The sequence below is a fragment of the Sebastes fasciatus genome, chromosome 2 (genome assembly GCF_043250625.1).
Source record: "Sebastes fasciatus isolate fSebFas1 chromosome 2, fSebFas1.pri, whole genome shotgun sequence".
Lineage (NCBI taxonomy): Eukaryota > Metazoa > Chordata > Actinopteri > Perciformes > Sebastidae > Sebastes > Sebastes fasciatus.
In genome coordinates, this window is record NC_133796.1 from 16,385,591 (window position 1) to 16,411,226 (window position 25,636).

Below are 25,636 nucleotides of genomic sequence, written 5' to 3' on the forward strand. Positions count from 1 at the left end.
CAATATGCTGAAAGGTTATTATAGTATTTTTGCCCAATGATGCTAAAAACATTCTGCAGGTTTAAAGGAATTCATGGGAAAAAAATCACATATATACGTATTAAATGTAATTTATTGAGGAACTGAGCAGATATTATTTGGCACATGTAGAAAAGTGCATCAACATCAAAACGAATTGGTTCAATTAGCAGTAAACACCAACTTAAAATACAGATTTGAGGACTTCTAATTATTTTCTTATTAAGTAATATATTGGAATTTTCTCAAAAACAAAATCCATTCTTGCAACAATCATTGTTGCAGCTTTTATCGAAAAGCTGAATGTCAAAATATAACCATATATACAGTATATATATATATATACTAGAAAATGCACCTTCATGAAATCGGAATATTAGTCTTAGTGAGAAAAAGCATGACATTAATCAATCAATGACAGGGCCATCTAGAATATAATACATTATTAAAGAATTAATGGATTTTGACAGAGGCCAATATTTTATTGTATAAAGGCATCTGTCAGATTTGGACCCTTTTTTTTTTTTTCAACGTGCAGATACTTCATCTCAGACTATACTATCAAAAATAACCGTTACCATTTATTACTTTACCAAAGGATACCAAATACATAATCATCTACGCCAATTATATCACATCTTCTGACCTTGGACAGTATGTGCGTCCCAGTACCCATACTACCATACTATTTAGCACGCCAGAAAAAGATTTAGTGTGTCCCAATACATAGTATGTCAAATGCAGTACCCGGATGTCCGACTACACCTTGTCGCATTTTGCAGTATGCAAGCCAGCATACTTTTCTGGCTATTCTGACCCACTGTATGCATACTACATGCAACAGTGCATACTTTGTAAGGGCAGCTGCAGTATGTACTGATAGTAAAAAAAGAAAAAGTAGGCAATTAGGAACGTAGCCATAATCTTCAATTTCTAACAATTGCGAGCAAGAGCCGAGACTAACGTGAGGTGAAATCGAGAGTTTCTGCCGGTCAGCGTCACTTACACAGCCAACAGGGAAGCCGCTTTGCTCCGCTCCCTTCTGTTTTTTCTTTTAAGCTGCAAGAGATGAAGTAACCATTTAACCCAAGACGTAGGTAGTAGGAGATATGACCCGACATGTGGACAAAGAAAAGAGGCACTGTTAAGATTCTGACTGACTTTCTTGTGCCTAATTGAACTATGGTAGACATAGATATCTTGCAAAAGAGCATTACTTTGTAGGCTAACATGTTTGTTTTTTTGTAAAAAAAAAAGCACAAGTGTAAAACCTACATAAGGAAGAGTATTCAAATCAAGACTACCTTGATTGTGTGGAAGAGGGACCACACTCACGCTTACATGAATAAAAAGTGCCTGCGCTGAATCGACAACTATATCAACAGCTTGTGTGACACACAAGTCTATATCTTTACTCACCTGCAAAGCAAACAGACCATGAGGTTGATCTTTGGGGGTAAGATATGCCTTAGATATGGGCGAAATTTGGGAAAAATATATACACATATATTTTACAAGAGTGCTCTAGCACATTTGAATACTAAAAGAGATATTCATTTTGTCTTTTTATATCTGTGAAACTCACTAGTTTTAATATGAAGCCAAAGGATTTCCCAAAGGATGCCATTACACTGGCTAAAGGGATACATTTCCTGCTTTATGAGCAGAAATGGTGACAGCAATATTCTGAGTCGTAATGTGAGTAACGCTCTGTACAAAATGTTTCTTGTTCCCGACTGCTTTTGCAAACCGGAGCATGATGGGTCGTCTGTTTTCACCCGTTTGTTCATTGTCACTGTGGGTCAGTCGGTCAGCCCAGATGGACCAGGGTCATGACTGTAGTATACTCGTGCTGCAGACTGTCCGTGTCAGTGTCGCACAGCGTGTAGTCTTCTTTAACGATTCGGTCGCAGCCAATCTCGCCGTTGCCAAACAGGCCGAAGAGCGGGGTGTTGGGGAACACCTTGCGAAAGGCGTCGGCCTCTACGTTGGACTGGTTGTAGTAGTTCTGGCCTCTCCCCACGCAGGCGAACATGAACCCTAGGGTGTTCCTCTCGGGAATTTTGGCCGCCTTCAGCCGCCGGATCGTGGCCTCAGCCGCCTTTGAGTTGCTGATGTCTTGGTCCAAGAGCACAGACGCCCCCTGCACCTTAGGGCCACTCAGGGCCAGACCCACCACACCGTATGATCCCTGGCTACAGCTACAGAGTGAGAAATGATGGGAGAGGATGAATATTGCAAAGAAAATGCAGAAAAAAAATTCCACTGCTAATTTAACGCAGTGTTTATCTATAAATTCAATTAAAGCATATTGGCAGTTCCATAAATGGTATAAGTGACAATAAAGAAATTAAAATGAGGAGAGATTACCCTGTACCTATGGAAAGCCCTTGAGCCAAACTATGTTTGAAGAAAGTATTTGAACTTGAACAGAAAATCACTTGTAATCGACCCTTCCTAAGTCCCGCCCCTTTTCGCTCTGTGCTTCAATAACAGTCGAGCAAGCTTCGAACCCGGCAGAACCGCGGTCAACTTTTCCCTTTCCTGTTAAACTTAGATATACCACATCTGTTCAAAGGTAACATGTAAGTCACATTACATTTGTGTCACAATCTTCACGAACATTGCGTATAGTGACAGTTACTATGACTCCGACTCAAAGCTGGATCTGGGTCTGTCTGCGGCTAGCTGGTCGCTGCCAGAGGCCCCGATGGAGTCTGAGCTGAAGGAGTTTCTGGTGAACCTCCATGATTTTGTCTGATTATTTCTGTAACGCTTAGTGCCGCACCGAACCTTTGGTGGCGTTTATTTTGATATACACAATGTCTAGCATTGCCTGGCGCCCAGAAAATATCTAATAAACACTGCGGCACCCAGCTAAACTGAACCGGAGTCGCCATGTTTCTTTTTGTCAAGCTTTTCCGACCTAGCAACAGCAACTAACGGGGGCAGGACTAAAGATCAGTTAATTGATATTTCTGTATTAAAGCATTATTCTTCCAAAAATAGCTGTGAAAAAAAATATGATTTAAGTGAAGGACATCAACCCACCAGTGTCTGGGAGGAGAGAAGACACTTTCTACCAGCCCTCCAGCGATGAGAGCTTTGCTCTTGGCCAGCGGCTCCAGTATCTGGCTGAGGAAGTGTACTCCTCCAGTTTTATATGCCTGATAGACAAATATCAGTACCACACGCAGCTCTGGGTTGTCAACTAGTCCTGGAAAGAAAGTACAACAGACGAGAGTGATGGAAAAACGAGTTCTGTAAGATTTTACAAGTTTTTCATTTCTCTGTTTAGATTAGTGAATGAATGATGTGAGCCTACACTCACCTGCTTCTTTCAGGGCTGTTGGGGAAATGGACTTCTTGCAAAAATGAAAGGGTTTGATGCGGACACCTTCTATGCTCGGGAGCATGATGGCAAAGCCAGCCTCCCCCTCCTGGTACTCCTCAGGAAGGCTGGAGCCGGAACCACTGGGAGTCACTGCACAGAGTAGCAGGCAGGAGGTAGAATATTAAGTTATATGCAGTAACTTACACACATCATGTGTCATGTGTCATGTGTCATGCGTCATGGAGGCCCGTGAGTTTTCATTATAGCTAAAAACTAAGCAGTTTATTTCACCAGTGAGTTCCTCCTCTATGGCTGGCAGTGTACTGATCACTAAAAATCAGTCGTTTTAGTGTTTACTTGGGAGAGAAAACCTGCAGAATCCTCGCACAAGACTAAGAACCACTAAGTACATGTACTCTGGATGCTCATTAAGAACCATCCAAATTAAGATAATTGTTTAAGGTAACCTAACTTCTCAAGAGTTCATTATTTAATACCTTGTTGAGTAAATGCCTGGAAGGATGGATGGGAACTTTTTCTTACTACCTTTTTACTTTAGAGCCCCTTAAAAAGTGTCTTGAAGGTCTTTGGCAATATCAGATTCTCTTTATATCACATCAAGTGTGTAGGTTTGGTATGGACACCAATGGGGCTTGGAGCGAGTGATGTTAGTGCCTTTTAAACTGGGTGCTTTTCTATGTTGAACTTGCATGACTGATCTAAAATTTGGAAATGTTTGTCTGCAGAAAGAGCAGTTTCAGATGTTGATAGCTGCAGGCAATCAGGAGACACTTGTGAATACGGTTAAATATTTGAGTATTGTCAGGTTTAATCCATCCCTCACACATTCAAACACAAGTTATTACTAAATAAACCTACGCCCTTGTACCACAATAACTGTATTAGTGTTAAAATTATAGCCAAAAACTTTTCGGCTCGCACCCTCCAAGTCCTGGGCTGAAAATAATCAAAAGATTAATCGACATTGAAAATAATCGTTAGTTGCAGCCCTAGCCTCACCAATCAACTGTGGTGGTTGACACTGGGTTTCAAAACTCGATGCGAACCGCAGAAAAACTTAAGCAAGAGGAACAGTGGTCACTAGTAGACCCTCAACCATGCTGACTGAAGAAGGACCAGCAAATACTCTCCATCAGGAACAGGTATGATTGCTCCTCAATCTTCAAAACAGGCTCAGTTAAGAGACTTTAGCAGACGGATGAGCTACTGTGCAAATGAGATAACGTTGTGCTGTGCGGTCATACATTTACAGGATCATAAGACACCACTCGTGCACCGTTTAGATTTTAGTTTACATTCTTGCTGAACTAAACCTCTGGTGTGCAAATAAATTTGTACATTACAGAAAACTTTTCACCGTATTCAAAATGAGCAAATACAGCACATTAGTATCGCATTCACCCCCATCCTCCACTGTGTTACAGTTTATGGAATTCATACATCAGTTATGCAGAAATACTATGTCTAAGTGTATCACAAGTCATCTTTTTAATAGTCTGCAGCCCCACTAACAACATGCATAAATAATTAGATGTGCTCGAGGCTGTATGACAGACTTATTACTAGTAATCTATAGATTCAACCTTATCCAATCAAAGATATCATTCAATTGAATTAGATGTGCGAGGTGGCCTCGCGGTGACCCTCGGCTGCAATATCACAAAATGAGTGTTATCACAAACAGCTGAGGCTGCCATTAAACCTGATAGATGACGGGAGCCTGATAAGCCATCATCTTGAGGAAAGAGAACATGGCTGATGGAGTCACTTCTCCGCAGGGTTGTGATTATATGGAGAAATGGGGAGCACAGCACCAGGCAGACGAGGCAATCTATCAGAGGGAAAGGCAGGGAAGCGCCAGCCACCAGTGGTGCTTTCCAACGAGGCAGCAGCGGTGGGGATTAATGCGTAGTCCTCTACGCTGAAAGGTGAACTATCCCTCTTTGATAAACCCAAGGCGCCTGGTTAGCTTTCATTTCTTCTGGAGCATCGTAGTAGATGAACATGCTAAGGCCACATATTAAGAAACATTTTTAATTAACATTGAATTAAAGGACTCCCTGTATGTGGTCAACCATGATTTTATTGAGGTGGGGATTTTATTTTCTTCTATATGAATGAGGAAATATGAAAGAGGCAGAAAGGAGGAACACTTACAGACTATGCCTGGTGTGGTGACGCCCATGATGTCACAGCCTTTGGGGAAGAGCGTGTCGAGTTCTTCAATCGTGTCTGGACTGTGGCGACTCTTTTTTGCTTCAGAGTAGTTGAGAAAAAAAAATTGTGTTAATGAGAAAGGTCACTGTTTTATATTCTTATCATTTTAATATGAACTTTAAGCACATATATTTCTATTTTAAAAATCCTTAGGACCACTGGCCTAAATCCGTGTGCAATGTAGGCCTATATTAAACTGCAGGTAACCATAGCAACTATGAAATAAACTTCGCCATGACTTATAGCCTACTGACTATAAACAAACTCTGAATGACACCTTCAACATATCTTTTCTGTTTCTTAAGTAACAGCCGTAATATACAGTAAGTGCCATATTACTCTCTAACGGGGTATTTGTGCTAAAAGTGCAGTGTAAGTGTACGTCACAACTACATGAACCACTGAAACTAACAAAGAGGAACAACTGTCACAAGTTGAAACTAACCAACAGGGAACAGATAGAGACAACTGGCCTTCGGTAATTAAAGTTACTGCGGACATAAAGTCATTTTTATTGTTTAATGATTACTTTGTGAAGCCCCTATGAATGTAATAGTGTAATACATAGTCTGGTCCATATTAGTGGCAGTACCCATAAACACAGATCCAACTTATGTTGTATTTCAGTAATATATTGTTCAACAAAACTAAATGTTGGAGTCAGAGATTAGAAGCACGAATGGATCTTAGACAAAGTCCCTTGCTTTGAAACCGCATGACGCCATCCCTCTGGTTTACTTGCAAAGAAACAGAGGCAAGACTACAGTTACACAAACACCCTTTTACTGAATTAGTTTAAAATGGATGTGCATATGTATATGATTTTAAATATAAATAAGAAAATTCTCCTACTTCATATGCTAAATAAACTATTTTAAAACCGTCTGGGATCAGCTGGAAAATGCCTCGTCACAAAGCTGTAAACGGGGCTGTTTATCTGACACCATGTAAAGTTGACTTTTTAGAGATACGTGGTTCTCAAAGGACAGCGACGCTACAAACATATGATCTTATAGAATATGATGCATTGCTATAGATTAAACTACACAACAATTAAGGTGTTAAAATCAGCACAACCGTAGACACCTACAGCATTAATGCAGCAGTAATATTAATCCAATAACATAATCGATTTTAGAACATTTATATATAATTTACTTTTGATACTTTAAGTACATTTTATTGATAATACTTACTTACTTTTACTGAAGTAAGGTTTGAATGCAGGACTTTTACTTGTAGTGAAGTATTTTCACAGTGTGGCATTGGTACTTTTACTTAAGTAAAGGATCTGAATATTTCTTCCACCACTGCTTTAACATGATTCAATCATTGGGCCCTTTTCACACTAGCCACTTAATTAATTAATGTTATTAATTACACCTGTGTTTACCCAGCAATGATATGTCAAAATGGTTGCTGTGAAAAAGGGCATATCATGCATGAGATAAATGTGCACTTACTCTGTCTAATGATCACAATGTAATACAGTCCAACAGCACTGAGAAACAATATCCAATACCAACCTTTATTCTGTCTGTAGCAATAAGCTCGTCCATTGAAGTTCTCATAGTCTACAAATGCCAGAACGGTTTTGGGCAGGAGAAACACTTTCTGAAAATAATCAGAAGCATAGAGCACGTGTGTTAAAACGGTGTTAATCATCAGCTCATGGACACATTTTCAGGTTTTTACCCCATGACTACAAGAGAGAGCATTTCTGGCTGAGCATGTATGTTAAGCAAATCTTTAAAACAATTACCACCATCAGGGTGTTTACCATATTTTGACAATTTGTAAAAAACATTATCCATGTCAAACTTGAACTAACTGCACATTTGCAAAGTAGAGGTCTTTTAACGTCCCTAACAACTTTCCATGATGATTGAACTTACCTCCACCTCCTCAGCCAGGATGCTGCAGAGGACATGGAAGTCTGTGTTGGATGGTCCAGAGGCTGACACCCAGGTCAGCTGCTGCTGAGTCCTCAGCACTCTGCGGGCACAGTTTCTCCACAGTCTGCACACACTGAGGAGAACCACAAACACAACACAAAAAATGGATGCAAGAATGACATGAAAAGTTCAACGTTAAGTTCATAACAGGAAAAGGTAAAGTTACAAGCTTAAAATGGATGCAAACATTACGTGAAACGTTCAACTTTAAGTTTATAACAAGAAAAACGTAAAGTTACAAGCTAAAAATAAAATACAAAAATTAAATAAAACGTTCAACTTATTTAAGTTTAGTTAAAAAGAAAAAGAATTCCTTTATTAGTCCCACAGTGGGGAAAATGTAATGTTACAAGCTAAAAAAATGAATGCAAAAATGGCAAGAAAGGTTCAACTTCTTTTAGTTTAGTTTACAGGAAACATTTTATGTTAAAAGCTAAAAATAAAATACAAAATTAAATAAAATGTTCAACTTATTTAAGTTTAGTTAAGAAGAAAAATGTAATGCTACAAGCTAAAAATAAAATACTAAAATGAAAAAATGTTCAACTTATTTAAGTTTAGTTTACAAGAAAAATGTAAAATTACAAGCTATAAATGGATACAAAAAGTACATGAAATGTCCAACTTATTTAAATTGAGTTAAAAAGAACAATGTAATGTTACAAACTAAAAATTGATGCAAAAATTACGTGAAAAGTTCAACTTTAAGTTTATAACAGGAAAAATGTTAAAGTTACAAGCTAAAAATAAAATACAAAAAAGAAATAAAATTAGTTAAGAAGAAAAATAAGATTCCTTTATTAGTCCCACAGTGGGGACAATGTAATGTTAAGCTAAAAAAAATGGATGGAAAAATGGCAAGAAAGGTTCAACTTCTTTTAGTTTAGTTTACAAGAAAAATGTAAAATTACAAGCTATAAATGGATGCAAAAATGTAATGTAATGCACTCCAAAATAAATGTATATATATGAAGTGATCAAGTCTCTCTCTCTCTCTCACATATTGTGGTAGGTTGGTAAGCTCGCTTGTTTGGGGATATTTTGGAGGAGAGAGTTGTTTCTTTTGTGCTTGTTGTTTCTAAAGACCTAATTACTTGTTTCTCTTGCAGGATCTGGAAACACTGAAACACCCTCAGCTGCACCTGCTGGCGTCAGCATGCTAGAAACTTAACGAGTTAACTATTAACTTCGTGCTTCAGTCGGAAAAACACGAAGCTGTAAGCAATTACACAAACATTATGTGAAGTAAAACATCTAAAACACTCTGGCTGCCACATTTACTCTCTAACTGTCCTCTATCTGTCTGAGAAGTAGTTTCACTTCCATCAGACAGCAGCATCGTTAGCAGAGTTTAGCACACAAACACTGTCGTTATACCGATGGATGGATGGATGTAGGTTGTTACCTGGCGATCCGGAGGAGAGACTTGGTCGGTACGAAGGTCAGGATTCGTTCAACCACTTCGGCAACATTACTGAGGACGTATGCAGCCTTGCTGTCTGGTAAAGAACCGGCAAAATCTTCATTTTCACCCATTATTTCTCTCTCTCAAGTCGTGGTTTGGGGTTTTCCAGCACGGCTGCTCAGCTGCGAACTTTCACCTCTCTGCTCCTCCACCGCTGCAGAGATGAGACACTGACACCCTGCGGCCAGGAGGAGATATGGCAGCTTAATAAAATAAAATAAATTAAATTAAATTAAATAAAGTAAAGTAAAGTAAAGTAAAGTAAAGTAAAGTAAAGTAAAGTAAAATTAAATTAAATTAAAAAAAATTGAAAAAATAAATAAATAAAGTAAAATAAAGTAAAATAAAATAAAATAAAATAAAGTAAAATAAATAAAATAAAATAAAGTAAAATAAATAAAATAAAATAAAATAAAATAAAGTAAAATAAAATAAAAATTAATACATAATAATAATAATAACTAACTAAAATAAAATAATAATAATAATAATTAAATTCTCTCCATTATTCCTGTTGCAAATCATTAGATGATTGTGTACTTTCCTCCTACATTTACTGTAGTTTATTGTATTTAAGGACATTTTTAGAGAAGGAGGAGCTATGGCAGGTTAAAATAAAATAAAATAAAGTAAAATAAAGTAAATAAAATAAAATAAAGTAAAATAAAGTAAAGTAAAGTAAAGTCAAATTAAATAAATTAAATAAAATTAAAATAAATAAAATAAATAAAATAAATAAAATAAATAAAATAAATAAATAAAATAAAATAAATAAATAAAATAAAATAGTCAAATAAAGTCAAATAAAATAAAAATACATAAATAAATAATAATAACTAACTAAAATAAAATAATAATAACTAACTAAAAAAAAATAATAATAATAATAATAATTAAATTCTCTCCATTATTCCTGTTGCCCTTAAGTAAATCATTAGAAGATTGTGTACTTTCCTCCTACATTTACTGTAGTTTCTTGTAATTAAGGACATTTTTAGAGAAGGAGGAGCTATGGCAGGTTAAAATAAAATAAAATAAAATAAAATAATAAATAATAATGCAGCCAGGAGGAGCTATGGCAGGTTAAAGATTCCCACTACATTTCTATAAAATAAATAAAATAAAATAAAATAAATGGAAGGAGAAGTATCCTCCAACCATTAGGATGTGGTTTAAAGATCTCACACATAATTTGGTATGGGAGAAGATTCGCTATACTACAAGAGGGTGTGCTCAGAAATATTATTATATATGTATAGAAAAAATTGATACAACTGACATTGAAGTTTTAAACTGCTGACCCCGTATTACATATAATTCACAACTTATACTTAGTTTTTTTTTATTATTATTTATAATTATTTTTAATTTACTTATCTTTTTGTCTTTTTGGTCCTTTCCTTTTTCCTTTTTTTTTTTTGCTTGTTTTGTATGTTTCATTCATGTTGCTATCGGATTTAATTCATTTTATATGTATAAATGTAATTGTTTATGAAATTAACTCTGCCTGTTTAACGGTGCAGTAATATTGTTATAGGGATGGGGGGGGATATATTTGTTTATACAATTATATCTGATTTATTGGATTTTGTACAGAATACCAATAAAAAGACTGAGCAAAAAATAAATAAATAAAATAAAAATGAATCATTAAAAATAATAACTAACTAAAATAAAAATAATACTACTAATAATTAAATTCTCTCCATTATTCCTGTTGCCCTCAAGTAATTAGAAGATTGTGTACTTTCCCCCTACATTTACTGTAGTTTCTTGTAATTAAGGACAGGCACATGTTCCATATACTTTCCAATCATATACGACTACAACATGTGTCTTAACTACTAGTTTGCTCATATACACAACGGATATGGTGTGAATTCTCTCTAGATGCATCCTTCCTGCTTCACACCAACATATACTTCCTCCTCCTATGCTTACCACAGTACTACGTCATGTTGTGCTTCTCATGTAAAATACAAGTAGCACTTCTACTGTAAAAGATTAGTGCTCCATTTTGCATTGCTTAAATTAAGTGACATAGAATTTCATGTTAGAAGATAGACAAAGTAATGCCAATTAAAGGTTTCTCTTCTTATGTTTTCCCCTATTTCTTCCTCACAGTATCAAAAAATACCAAAGAAACATTTCTTAATAAAGTCAGACATGGAATAAAGTATACTGATCCAACCATTTATTCATGTTCTTTACATTTCCAATATAAAATGAGAGCGACGAAATCAAACAAATCAGTTTCTCAAAATGAACAGGAAAGTGAATACAGTGTGCAAACATTTCTATTACTTAGCTGATCAAGACAATACATTCAAGGAACTGTGCTAAGAATTCCTTCCTTGCTAAACTGGAAGTGTACAACATCACAGACACTGAAAAAAGGTTTACAATACAGAAGAAACAAAAGACACACAAGCAACTTTACAAAAGTATACATAATAAAAGTCCATTTATATAACCTTGGCTTAAGTTATGGCTTTGTTGACTATGATTATGTGCAGTATGTTTCCCCAAAAAAGTGCAAATTCTCCCAACATATACATGTAAACTTTAACAATACACAGTGAATGTTAACTGACCTTTGATTACAGTGTACGGAAACAGTGTAGTTTGACTGTAGCTCATCGAAGCCACGTGTGCTACCTTGTGTAGAGCTCGTTTCTTCAGGATGACGAGGTCAGAGGACACATATAAACGCAAGGCCCAACGTTATGTGTAGCAGCCGTATATGGGAGCCAGCCATACTCAGAGCAGATGAGGCAACGTGGGGAGATGAACAGAGCTGGGTCAAATGTTAAACAACTCCGTTAGAGTCCGATCCAGAATCTGCTTTACGTTCTGGGCTTCTTCTTTAGCATGTGTGACTTCATCTGTTAATACAGCATTGCATCGGTTAAAAAAATCATAAAAAAACAGCCCAAAGATGCACAAAATATAAACAGACTAAAGTCTAATCCAGGGTAAGAAACTGTGTTAGACATGTGTTGGATATTGTTACAAACCGAGCTACAGACAGGGCTGTAGTCAAGACTGCATGAGCTGGGTTTAGGACCAAAGAACGGCCCTTTGCCAAGTCTGTGGTTTTAAATGATGCTCATGACCTACAGTATCAAATCCAAGCACCCTCTCCAAGCAGGTTTTTAGTCTGTCCTTGTGGTTTTATTTGACTCTAAAGCTTAAGTTGTACAGTTACATTCATTTCTCGCTTGAGTTTTGACAAATACTGCATTAAGTGACAGATTTCAGAGATCTGTCATTTAATAGTGATTCCCAACATTTTTCCTAAAGGGACCCCTTTTCTATCACAGAGTAAACCGACGACGACCCCCGACTAAGTGACATATTTTATGGATATTTCATATTATATTCAATGCATAACAAAAACAACTGAAACTGCACAATTAAATCAAATAGTGAACACAATAACTGCAGGAAGATTGAGTAAAACAAGCGATTTGGATGAATTTTGATTCATCCATCATCAGATTATTTCCGGTGAATATTCTATCAGAGATGAGTTTTCCTGTTAATTCATTAGTAACGTATTATTCGTTATTTTTAACAATCATACGTAACTTAATAGGCCTCTTTTTTGACAAATTCAGTGTTTCAAGTGTACTGCTAAGTACTTGGCCATTGTTCTATTAGCTCTTTGGTAGTTTTAAATGCATACTTTTTTTCCTCTAATTTTTAAGTTTATATCTTATATAATAATCCAAACTTTTAGTTTTCTTCACAGAAACTGATAAAATGCTGAGATAAAGGACAAATGTAAAGTTAAAACATTTTTTTTTGTCTTACATCAAGAAGGCCTCGCGACCCCCCATGAAGCTTTGGTGACCCTTAGTGGGGGTCGGGAGCCCCAGGTTGTAAACCAGTGAATTAATAGGCACATGTTCCACATACTTTCCAGTCATATACGACTACAACATGTCTCTTAACTACTAGTGTGCTCATATAAACAACAGATATGTTGTGAATTCTCTCTAGATGCATCCTTCCTGCTTCACACCAAAGTATACTTCCTCCTCCTGTGTTATGATTTAGACTGAATTCAGAAGGATTGTTTGTTCAAAGTACTCTTCATACTCATTCAAATTGTGAGATCAGAGATAGTCTGTCAAGAAAATCAAATATATTGTCAATGCAAACAAAAGTCAAATATGAATTGAAACCAAAATAATGGGCAGTTTAGTTCTCAGCACAGCTGAACACACCGGATCTTGTAATTTTCAATTCATACTTGATTGTCTTTTGTTAAAACATTGTCCTTCTTTCAGGTTAACCTTTATAACATTACAGAGGGGGATTCCTCGCAGCATTTTTATGAGCCTTCCTCAGCTGTTGGCCTCTAGCATCCTCACCGGCCTTCGCGCCATGTAGATTTCAACCGGACTGAAGTGCTTCAGCCCTGTCGATAACCGAGCAGTAAATATATCTGATCCATTCTGCAACTTTTCATAAGCTGAGGTTGTCCGACCTCCCATCTGAAACTGCAGTTTGGGCATGCATAATGAGAAAATCTTGCAATTGTATTCCCGTTAGTTGAAAGCATTACTTGGTTTAAGCTTTGTGTCATAGACACGGTTGTCTACACCCTTTTTATATATATATCACAGCATTAGACAATATGCCTGGAAGTTTGAGATTCAGAAGAATGAGAGCGTACGAGAGCCCATTCCAGTTTAAGCCTCGTTTAAGGCTACTCTCAGTTCATTGGTCAGAAGGCGGTTTTTCTCAAGCTGCTTGTATAGATGGTCTTGACAGTCAGAAAGCAGGTAAGAAAAAAGGGAAAGAGACAGAAGGCAGGTTAGTACAGAAGACTAAGAGTTAGTGCTTTGACGCTGAATCACAAAACAAGTAGTGAACTACCGACCTCCATACTACTGTAAGTACTGAAGCTGGACTGTCGACTTCATAAACGCATGAAACTAAAGCAATAACTTCCTCTATTTGTCTTTCACATTTCCAGAAAGGCCTCACAAACGGTCACTAACTTGCTGTCCTGGTTACCCATGGCAACATCACCTACTCATTCCTTTTGTGCTTGCTGTAGCTTTTACTGAAAAGTTTTTTTTCCCCAGAGATATTGAGGATAGCCTGGAAGAAGCCTACACATAAAATGAACAATGCATTATCCAGATTCAGAGTAAATGGCTTTTGGTGTGGGGTTCAAGCCTAGGCTAATCGTACTGGACACACCAAAGCAAAAATACATTTCTATTAGGTATAGTAATCTCACAATAGAACACAATTCCTTAAAAAGGAGGATGCAGACACTAAAGATCATTGTTAAGATGTTTGAGTCAGTACTTTAAATTTAAAATCCCTGGTGATGCAGTTGATCCTTTTGGTGCTCAAGATATCAGGGTTTGGAAACAGTAAATCTTACTTCTCCAAACTTGCAATTACGATACAGAAAGCGGCCGCGCAAATGGCCGAATAAACCGTCTATCAAAGCAGGTAACCGGTCATGACCTCTGGTTATTTTACCGTATTCGACTAATTCAAAGGAAAACTGTTGTATTTCATGTGGATACTATTTTGTTACAAGTAAAGAAAATTAATTAACACCTCAATACTGCCATTATAACAAATAACTGTCCTCTCGAACAGAAAAGGGAACAGTAAATGGGAGAGGAGCTTCAGAGTTTATTCAAAAGCTACTCGACAAAACAAATTAAGACATAAAAGACAAATTAAATTAAAAAAAAAGATGGAACAAATGGAAATGAAGAAACATAGCAGGAGAAAGGGGGAAGGGCTGGCATAGATGGAAGAATGTTTATTTTACAGAAAGCAACACAGCACAAAGGGTCTGTATGAGAGATGAACAAATGGATGGCGGCAGCGACAGCCCAGAGTGCATTAGAGTAGTGGGGCAGTAAAGAAATACAGAGACAGAAAGTTGGGCTGCGCTGCACAGGAGAGAGATGATGATGTTCAACCAGCTTCTGGGGTGAAGGGTGTAAAAATTTAGCTGTGAAAAAAAGGAGAAGAAGAAAAGTGTTGGAGATATAAAACCAAAAGGAGGAATGGAAGATAAATGACATGCAGAACAAAACAGGGAAACAAAAGGATGCAGAACTGAGCCAGAAAAACTAAAGAAAATGAGAATGAAGCTTAAGAAAATGTTGGAAGAAGAAGCTACAAAGAAACACTAACACTACTACTAAATGCAGTTAGTGGTTAACCAAAAGGTTTGAGAAATCTAGCCTAAGAATGTAGTCAAAAATACACCTTTAGTTCACACACACACACACACACACACACATCAAGGTTAGACGAGCAGTGAAGGAGGATTTAAAAAAAATATGTATAGTATAGATGAATAAAAATCACTGCACTCAAACATGCCACAAGAGGGAGCTATTATATCTTGCCAACAGTGGTTAGGGGGTGTTGACATCTAAAAGGCACACAGAACAGAACCAAGCATGGGGTGAATTACATGGAAGTCATGTCGTTGAGGGCGTGGTCCAACTCCTCGCTGATGGCCTTGTACTTCAGTTTCTGGGCATACAGCTCATCTATTGTGTGATAATTATTTTTTAAGTGGAAGTGAAGAATTTGTGATAAAATAAGAAGACAAACAAAGAAATAATAATGTCAGAGAACAGAAGTCATAAAGGAAAATAGAGAAAGTGAAAGGGGGGGAAATAAAAAAAAGCAGGACAGAAATAGGAAGTGCACATGAACAGCTGCTGACGTTGTGTCAGATTCCTGAGGAGTCACTGAGAAACTGCCTCACATGTTCCACGACCCTGAGAGGACTGCTTGGGACTAGCTGGCCTTGAACAGGCACTACAACAGAATGCCAAACAGCATTGTGGTGCGAGATGTTGTAGCCAACACGAATAATATCACGTCAGCCTCTGTGGATCACCGCTTTGTTTTTCCTCCCCGATAGACAACTGACAGTGCAGATATTTGTCATGAGGCCTATCGAACTCCCCGCTGCCCAGATAAATGACCTCACACTGCACCAATGTTAACAAAAGAGGCACTTTTGTCTCTTTTATAATTGAGAAATTAGAGAAAACTGGCGTTTATTTATGATAGAAGACTCTAGACGAGGAAACCTGAATAATGCCCAACAAGGTTGCTTTTTGTGTTGGAAAGTTGAGTAGGAACTGCCTCTTACATCACAACTGCACTGTAACAAACACACCCCTACATTTTGTGAAAACAACTTTTTCAAATGCATAAAAATGAAGTGGAATAGATTCATACCCTCCAGGTCATCAATGGTCTTCTCAAGCTTGGCGACTGATCTCTCAGCGAACTCAGCACGAGTCTCAGCCTGAGTGGAGGAAAACAGTCAAACATTAGCAGTTCACTTTAAGAGGTTCACTTTACCAGCCTCAGCACTACAAGCATTTAAAGCACTTAAGCACTGTAAAATAATCACTTCTAATGGAAAATACATACATAGTCAGCATTTAATTAACTATAGCGTGGTGCAGGGATGACATTTTTGTAGGCCAACAGGAAGTTAGCATCGCCCTGGTTTCCTCGACAAAAAGCCAATGGGATTATTCCATTGGGTTTTGGATTACTGCAGAATATAAGATCTGTGGCAAACACACGTCTATAATACTTGCATGTTTTGTTTTTTCACAAATGAACACCATTTTTATGGTGTTTGAAGCGTAAATGCAATCGCCAGAAGTAAAAAGCTAACATTAGGCTATAAACAAACAACACCACGGTCGCATGACTTCACGTCGCCACCACTAAGCTAAAGGCGGACTAGTGTTCAGCATGATGACGTTTAGTAGTCTCATTTAGCCACTCGTTAGCAACCGCCTTTTTGAAAGGACACGTAAAAGCTTCAAAATTCACGAGTGGGGTATTTACTGATGTATTTTATGTCAAAGAACAAAATGCTTAAATCTCTTAAGCTTGTGTTAACCACAGGCCTCTAACTAAACACCCATTCAAAAAGCTCATCGACTTCCAGACGAGAGAACCAGAAGTGCTAAAATGCCAACTCATTTTCGGGTTTTAGGACTCATTCCTGCACCACTATCGATTCAACATTCAAATCACCAGTTTCAAAGAAGCTCTATAAAATGCCTATGAAAAAAAAAAAACGCAGGATGGATAAACTTTTTTTTTTTTAATGACTCACTAGTGAAATAACTCACCTCCTTTAACTTGTCTGTAAGAACCTTGATCTCCTCCTCGTACTTGTCCTCCTTCTGCGAGTACTGTGGTTGCATACAAAGGCCAGAGTTAGACAAATATACCAGACAGTTTTAAACACATTTTCAAGGGTTTAAGCTGTGGATTATTTGCAATGTATCATCTTGGTCAGTCATCCTACCTTCTCTGCCTGGGCCTCCAGAGACTTCAGGTTGTTCTGCACGGTTTTCAGCTCCTCCTCAAGCTCAGAGCATTTGCTATCGATTTATGGTTTGGTTGAACAAGCAGGAGGATGCCACAGACGAACAAACACAAAAATTACAAACAGAAATGTTATTTGAAGTTGTGACAATGGAGGACCAGGTGGAGGGGAAAGGGAAGGAAGTTGTTACCTCTCAGACATCTCAGCGCGCTCCTCTGTACGTTCCAAGTCGCTCTCAATGATCACCAGCTTACGGGCCACCTGAAGTCACAACGTACACAGTTAAGCCCCACAGTGGTTTGATACATCGATAGTCAGACAGATTTACATTTCTTCTACTACTGTAACTCTAATTTAATCTATGATTTAGTGGCAATAATATGCATCTGGGAGAAAGTGTCCATTGAAAGTGGCAGCTGTTACATTGAAGTAAAAGAATGCAGAAAGTGTTAAGCTCAAAGTTCAGCATGCGGTGAACAGCTGAGAACATGCCTCCTCGTATTTGCGGTCAGCCTCCTCTGCAATGTGTTTGGCCTCCTTCAGCTGGATCTCCTGCAGCTCCATCTTCTCCTCGTCCTTCATGGCCCTGTTCTCAATGACCTTCATGCCTCTGAGGGAAAGAAAATAGTACGGCAGGTAAGTCATGGGCACCACAGGCACAACAACAGACCAATATGTAAGGGATAATGTACAGCGAGCCGGTCATTGATGTGAAACAATCCCCGACAGGGCGATGCTGCACCCCAACGCGAAGCGGACGGGTCTCTCATCGCCCTGAAGGGGATTCTTTCACAACAATGACCCGCTAGCTGAACATTATCCCCCTTATTACACGGCTACTTACTTAAGAAATCAATATTTTGACACAAAAACAGTCCGACAGAGTCCGACATCTGAACTGCGCCCATAGCAACGGTCTGCTATACATAGCAACGGTCTGCTATAAAGAAATTACAGACCGCAGAACGCTGTGATTGACCAATCAGAATCGAGTATTCAACACAGCCTTGTACAGTAATAAGTTTTGATGATTTACTCTTGTACAACTGACAAAGATAATAGTTCGTCTTATAAAAGGGCCCAGGACATTCCATTCCTATGTGGCTTAAAATAAAGTCTACCACATGGTTCCTACTGATGTCGACGTCGTAGTGTTGAAGGTGGTCTGACATTCGAGAAGGACTGCATAGACTCTCACATACAATAGATTGCTATCTGGACGAAATGTCTCGATGCTTTATAGACACACTGGTCCGTGATATTATGGTGGGTAACACCATGTACATGATGACTGTGTGAGCGGTCATGTATAACTAAAAGTAGAGCATGACACACAGTCATGGTGAGCAGTGTGACTGTACTATCCAAGCTGTCAATACCTGCACTGTAAGTTTCCATCAAAATGTTAAAAAGGTGTGCCTCTTCCACTATTGGTCAGGAGTTATTTTGCATTAATATTAAAGAAATTTGGAAACGCAACAACAGTGAATAATTTAGTAGGGCTGCAAACTAACGATTATTTTCATCGTCGATTATTTTCTTGCTTAATCGATTAGTTTTTTTTTTTGTTTTTTTTTGGGGGGGTTTTAACTTCTTTTTATTTCCTTTCAACAGGTACAGTCGTACAGCACAGTCACATGTTTTGACATAACGCAGCAGAGTCACGTGTCCTTAGGAGGCAGTCCGTGAGCCTCGGCATCCCCACAATGTCCACACATCGCGCCACCAAGTAGGAGCGAGCAACACCCTTAGTCCATAGGCCCAGAGAATACACAGATGTACAGGGAGGAAAAACAACATGCCTACCCATAATCACACTAGGCGAGAAGAGAAGATGAATATATACAAGTAAATTGTGATAAAAAAATCACAACGAGAAAAATAAATACATAACAGAAATGAATAGAAGACTAAAAAAATTAAAATGTAGTAAACCTCTTTAACCTTCTCCCTCCATTGTGTTACTGAGGGGGCGATTAGTTGTTTGGTCTATAAAATGTCAGCAAATGGTAAAAAAAGTAAATCAGTGTTTCCCAAAGCCCAAGATGACGTCCTCAAATGTCTTGTTTTGTCCACAACTCAAAAGATATTCATTTTACTGTCATAGAGTAAAGTAACCACAAAATATTCAAATTCAAGAAGCTGGAATCAGAGAATTTTGACTTTTTTTCTTAAAAAATTCCTTCAAAGTAATCAAAATAGTTGGCGATTAATTTAATAGTTGATAACTAATAGATCAATGGTTGAAGCGCTAGAATTTAGCCATGCTATTATGCAAAATATCATCTAAGAAAACTACTTTTCTATCCCTTTGTTTTAATTTATTGCAAACTTCTGAATATTAGTGCAATATGTCTTCCAGCCACCAGTGGCAGCACTGAGCAAAATGTTAGGCGTGGTACTCCGACAGCATGTATCAGGTGCAATCTTTGTTTTTTAGTGTACTGTAGTTTAGCAGATTCCAACATTTCAGTGCTAGCTTAATACAACTTGTTTTCCCATTTGTCTTAAAGGCATTCAGCACCAGCAGGACCACTGTGAGCCAAAAAGTTTGCAACAGCATGAGACCTTATAAGCATAGTGGAGTGATTCGAGACTGGATTTCTTCTGTTCGACTATCAAAATTTAAAATCCTGTCCTAACCCTGCCACATTATTCTTTTTCATAAAGAATATTGTAGCGGCCAAAATGCGTATTTAGCCTGTGTTTAGTATTATTTGTTTAGGCTGCATACATTCTTTTTGGTTACTATCACTTTATTTATTTAACTGTTCACTCTGACGGCGGGATTGGGATAAAGAGGGTGAGCAAGGCTCCGATAGTTTCTGTTGACCGTCACCTACTTTAGTTATCCCAGTACAGTTATTGCTTGTAACTCTTTTCATTTAATAAATAGCATAAACACATCTGGACTTAAGCATGGATTTCTTTGAACAAGTCACAGCTAAGTGCCTACTTAGCCTCTTAATGGACTTTTGATTGATGGTAGTCGCTACAAGTATATTTCATCAAAACAAATATTACGGAGGTGATGGGGAAACCTCACAAACTGGGAGGTTATATATGTATATGAAGAGCACAACTGCATTTTCTGTATAATACCAAGGACTTTAGGGGGCTTAAGAGTGGATTGTGTTGACCCAGTGGGGGTCTATTTTCCCAGATGCATGGAAGGTACCCACCTCTCGCTCTCATCAGCAGCCTTCTCAGCCTCCTCCAGCTTGGTCAGCGCTGTGGCCAGACGCTCCTGAGCACGATCCAACTCCTCCTCAACCAGCTGGATACGTCTGTTCAGGGAAGCTACATCACTCTCAGCCTATAGGATAGCACAACAACACAAACATATGGAATCAAATCAAGTTTATTTGTATGGCATAAAATCATCTAAAAGGATTCAGCTGGACAACAAACCGAACTGGACAATAAACACTGACCACCTCTACAAGAAGGACCAAAGCACACTGTACTTCCTGAGGAGGCTGGGATCATTTAACATCTGCACAAAACTCCTGCAGATGTTCTACCAATCTGTGGTCGCCAGCATCCTTTTCTACGCTGTGGGGTGCTGGGGGGGGACAGCACAACTAAGAGGGACACCTCGAGACTGGACAAACTGATCAGGCGGGCCGGCTCTGTGGTCGGCATGGAGCTCGACTCTCTGGTGACGGTGGCAGAGGAAAGAACACTCAACAGACTGCTGGCCATACTGGACAACGCCAGCCATCCTCTGCACGCCGTCATCACCAAACAGAGGAGGTCTTTTAGCGGCAGGCTGCTGCTCCCCAAGTGCTCCACAGACAAGCTCAGGACATCCCCGAGCCATCAAACTGTACAACACCTCTCTAGGGAGGAAGGGGGGGGGGGGGGGGGGGGGGGGGACAGTCTGCAGGATAGATAATAATGCACACAGTGCACTTTCATAGACTAAGCTACTGGAGTTACCCTGCTGCACTATACTCATTTTTAATAGTCTGTTCTGCACTATACTCACTTTTTGAATAGTCAGATATCACAGCTGTTACCCTGCACTATAGTCAGTTTTAACAGTTTTCTTCATCTCCTTGTAATTTTATATCTGGTATATTTTTTGTACTTTGCACTACTAACTTTTTTACTCCCTTATACTAACTACTAATGTCTATTAAACTCCTCAACAACTCGTAACATAAAGCTATCATAAGGACAGTGCAATATGTTAAATTAGGACAGTGCAATATGTTGCACCTGTGTAATATTGGACTATTGTCTGTGCAATATGGGCAAGACGGTAGACGGTGCAGTGCACTACCTGGGTGCAATACCTTCCATGGTGTGTCAGGTGTGATAGTATGTGCCATTATGTATGTGGACTGTGTATGTGTTGAAACATCTGTTTCTGTGAAACTGTTTCCTTGTCTTGTGTGGAATCGTTTATTATTGTTGTTGATGCTGTTTTAATTTAGTGTTTGTAACTGCGGTTGGACAGAGTCCAGGAAAAATTTCCCCACGGGAACAATAAAAGTATATCTTATCTTAACATGTTTTGCACTATGGAACTGGAAACTTGAATTTTCCTTGGGATCAATAAAGTTACTATCTATCTATCTGTCTATCTATCTATCAATTGCAGGTTTACAACATCCAGCCCATCCCATACTCTCCCAAGGGGAGCTTGGGTTGGGTCAGGAGCATTAAGCCCCAAGGGAGGGATGCAGGCACATTTTATTCACAGGTTGAAGGGTGGATTTCTCTTCTTTTAATACACATTTTAAACCTACCACATGTTAGCAGTACCTTTAAAAAAGGCAATTCAAGACTAATTTAGCAACACTTCCTTCCCTCTTGAGCCACCAATTCCCTGTCTCACAGTGATTTAGTTATCTTGTCCCATAAACAGCTACAAAACATTGCCAGAATGTAGCAGCCCTCCTGTGCTCCAACTAGCCAGTAGTCTTTACAAAGGAGAGGGACCTGCTGCATCATTAGCCTCTAGGCTACTTGTTACAGGGCTGTTTGTGATGTCCCTTCATCTAACTCACATCCTCCTCCAGTGGGCTAATTTCCAGCATGTCTACCTGACTGCATTAGAGCATAACCCTGTCTCTCTGTGTCTGTGGACTAGCTGCAGCCATGCTTTTTGACACAGATTTACGCCCTAATGCCGTCTGCTGCAGCCTGGAGGCTTAATTGCCTTTTAAATAATGAGCTTACTGATTCCCTCGAGCTCCTCTGCAGGTTCAGCTCTCGCTGTAACAGAGCTGCTCGGTCCTCCGCAGCATCGGCCTGGTCCTGCAACGACTTGATTTTCTTCTTCACAGCTTCCAGAGAGCTCCCACCGGCCATTTTTTGCTCTTTTTGTTGTTTTCTCAGCTACAGTAAGCTAGTTTTCCTTTCAGCTGTGTGCAGACAGCCTCAATGTAGACACACACACACAGTCACGCGCACTTGGAGATGCGGTGCGTCTGATCCCTGCCCCCACCGCCTTTAATCAACCACTGATGAGGAGGAGGAGGAGGAGGAGGATTGGGATGTGCCACCAAACCCCGGAAGTACCTCATTTTTTACACGCAAGGAATAAAAAAAAGTATTAAATGGATAAAACATATATTAACTGTGCTGATTTCCAGAGCTTTTTTTTTTTTTATTAAATCATGTCATTTTTTTTTATTACTTTCTGTCAGTTAGGCTATAACTAAATCATGATGTGTTTTTGAGTGCATCCCCTATACAGGTAAATTGAGCTAACCCTATCAAACATTAAACACTGATTCAGTCATGAGCTAAATTATAATTGTGTACAAATAGCCTAATTAATTGTCTAATTAATGAACATAACATAAATCTTATTATTATTATTAAAGCTGCAGTGTGTAGAATTGGAGCAAATATGATTAAAAACGGTCACTATATCCTGACAGTAGTGCATGAGACAGGTCATCTGAAAAAAAAAAAAAATCATGAGCCTCTGTGTCCTCCGGTGCTCCTAATGGCATCTGCAAGATTTCACAGACCGGAGGAAAACAACCAATCAGAGCCGAGCTGGAGCCTGCCATCTCTGAGCATATGTCAATCACTCGCGAACTCCGATCAAGCGGTCAAACTAGGCAGCGCTGATCAAATATGAATCAATATTCTGTTACTGTAATGCCTATTTCTGACCTCAAATGTTTTCAGAAACATCTTGTAGTGTACTGTTTAGCTGTAAAATGAGAAAGTTTGTGACCCGGCAGCCATGTTGAGATCAGTTGAGGAAATACCAAGCACCGCCCACCAGCTGGAGCACAGTCAATAGGAACGCTCTCTCTCTCTGAAATGACCTGTGATTGGCCAAAGTCTCCCGTCACGGGATCGATTTTTTAAAGGGACTGTTTGTAAGAATCAGAAATGCTTGTTAACAGCGACACCTGTGGCCGTTAAGTCAACGGAAGTCAGCGTCGGGCTCGCGCTTGTGCTCGCTCTACATAGACATGAACGAGCATCGCTCAACACAGTGAGGCGACACACTTCAGCTAAAACCACAATATCACTCTATATTTCACCTACTTGGCAATAATGTTAGCTGACCAGATGAAGGTCTCTCCATGAATCACTGCTGATCCTAGTGTTGGCTTTTCCTGCTTCAGCCCCCCGACCGCGGCTGGAGAAAACGGGAGACACCGGCACCCGGTCGGAGACGATAACGTAACTCGCTGCGGAGCTCCGTCACTTCACAAGACACGGAGAACCTCTGTTGGTCTGGAGGAGCTGCAGCATTTATTTCTGAACAAACATCCACTGTACATTCACTAGATATTCTCAGAGCTAAACTTACTCTTCTGCAGTGTGTAGTGTGCCGCATGCACGTGAGGTGGAGCGAGCTGTGAGTGAAGGCAGGCAGGCAGAGGAGCAGAGGAGCAGAAACTCCAGCCCTGGAGACCAAAGCTACGGTCTTCCCCGCGTTCTCCGACCGCGGCCAACACTGTTTTGCAAGACGGGCTTCACTAGATATAACTTTGCGGTTTTGGTGCTTCCATGTAGTTTGTGTTGGAGTCTGAGTCTGAACAACGTAGCCACACATGAGCGCACATGGGACACCGACCCGGATTGATTTATACGTGTAAGAAGTTACAAACAGTCCCTTTAAACACATTCAAAACTGTCATCAGGGTTGGACAAGTGCCAATTGAAACCTGAACAACCACAAATCTGTCAAGGATTTAACACGTCAAAATATGCTTATAAAATGCGCCACTGAAACCCTACACTGGCCCTCAGATTGGTCCAAATGGCGTTGGAATGCACTGGTAAGCCAGTAAGCTGTGACCTATACAGCACAAGAGCTAAATTTAATTATCCATATTTTCATCCTATCCAACCCATATGTCTCCTATTATTATTAATTATTGCATAACTTAATCATTAGAGTAAATCTGATCTGTATGGGGGCTGGTAATCTTTCCTGAGGGGACTCAAGCGGTGGTTCAAGGTCAAACTGTTAGGCAATGTGTGACCCACTGTACTGGGGCTTCTCCACCAGTCAGCCCAAACTCACATCTGCGGCTTTCTTCTCAGCGACCTCCAGTTTCTCCTGGGCATCCTTCAGGGCTTCAGAGTACTTGTCTAACTCATCCTCAGTTGACTTCAGCTTCTTCTGCAGTGCCAGCAGGTCATCCTCAAGCTTGATTACAGAGAAACACCAGGAGGTTTAGTAACATGTAAGACAGACACCATTACTCTCAGATTCAATCACACCAAGTATGTGACACCTCATAGTGAATGTAAATAATCTCTAAGGTGTGAAAATAATACATAATAAACTCTATATGAACTATTCAGAAATACAATCATTCTAAGCTGTTAGAATGTGCTCATTATTATTAAACGTAGCTGAATCATAAGGAATTAAATGTGTAAAATATTCCTTTTTGTTGGCAACTTCATGCTGCCCAAATGAAGTAAAATAACAACAAAAGAAAAATATATTATGATTTCTTCAAATGTATTCAATCACTATTAATCCTCAGTCACTGGACATGCAGGAACCAAGCAGTACCTGTTTGCTCCTTTCCTCGGCTGCTTTCTTGTCTGACTCGGCCTGCTCAGCTCTGTCCAAGGCTGTCTCCTTGTCGAGCTTGAGCATCTGCATCTTCTTCTTGATGGCATCCATGGCTGCTTATTGTCGGGGCTGTCCGAGCAAATCAAAAAAGAAACTGGATGAAAAGGATCAGAGCGTCTGAACCACACTGAACGCCCAGCTGGAGTGCGAGCTCGCACGGGTTGTAGTGATCAAATATATAGTTTGG

The 25,636-nt window shown here is 39.1% G+C and overlaps 2 protein-coding genes across 10 annotated transcripts; both read right to left on the minus strand.

Annotated features, from left to right (window-relative positions):
• Positions 1–96: 96 nt before the first annotated feature.
• fbxo22 (F-box protein 22) lies at positions 97–9,178 on the minus strand. The gene is made up of 7 exons (XM_074611764.1): positions 8,951–9,178; positions 7,486–7,618; positions 7,117–7,204; positions 5,531–5,629; positions 3,350–3,502; positions 3,070–3,235; positions 97–2,219 (listed from the first exon to the last, which is right to left on the minus strand). The coding sequence occupies exons 1-7, from the start codon at positions 9,079–9,081 to the stop codon at positions 1,829–1,831; spliced, it is 1,161 nt and encodes a 386-aa protein (XP_074467865.1). The 5' UTR covers positions 9,082–9,178; the 3' UTR covers positions 97–1,828.
• Positions 9,179–11,189: 2,011 nt separating this feature from the next.
• LOC141753283 (tropomyosin alpha-1 chain-like) lies at positions 11,190–25,622 on the minus strand. 9 transcript variants are annotated; one of them, XM_074611819.1, is made up of 10 exons: positions 25,387–25,617; positions 24,886–25,011; positions 20,558–20,691; positions 17,868–17,985; positions 17,566–17,636; positions 17,355–17,430; positions 17,176–17,238; positions 16,259–16,328; positions 15,477–15,555; positions 14,784–15,005 (listed from the first exon to the last, which is right to left on the minus strand). In XM_074611819.1, the coding sequence occupies exons 1-10, from the start codon at positions 25,498–25,500 to the stop codon at positions 15,002–15,004; spliced, it is 855 nt and encodes a 284-aa protein (XP_074467920.1). In that variant the 5' UTR covers positions 25,501–25,617; the 3' UTR covers positions 14,784–15,001. The 9 variants fall into 9 exon arrangements, with proteins under 9 accessions (XP_074467903.1, XP_074467912.1, XP_074467937.1 ...); XM_074611802.1 differs by lacking the exons at positions 14,784–15,005; positions 15,477–15,555 and adding an exon at positions 11,190–11,807 and having other exon boundaries at positions 25,387–25,616; XM_074611811.1 differs by lacking the exons at positions 14,784–15,005; positions 15,477–15,555 and adding an exon at positions 11,190–11,895 and having other exon boundaries at positions 25,387–25,612.
• Between the last annotated feature and the right edge of the window lie 14 nt (positions 25,623–25,636).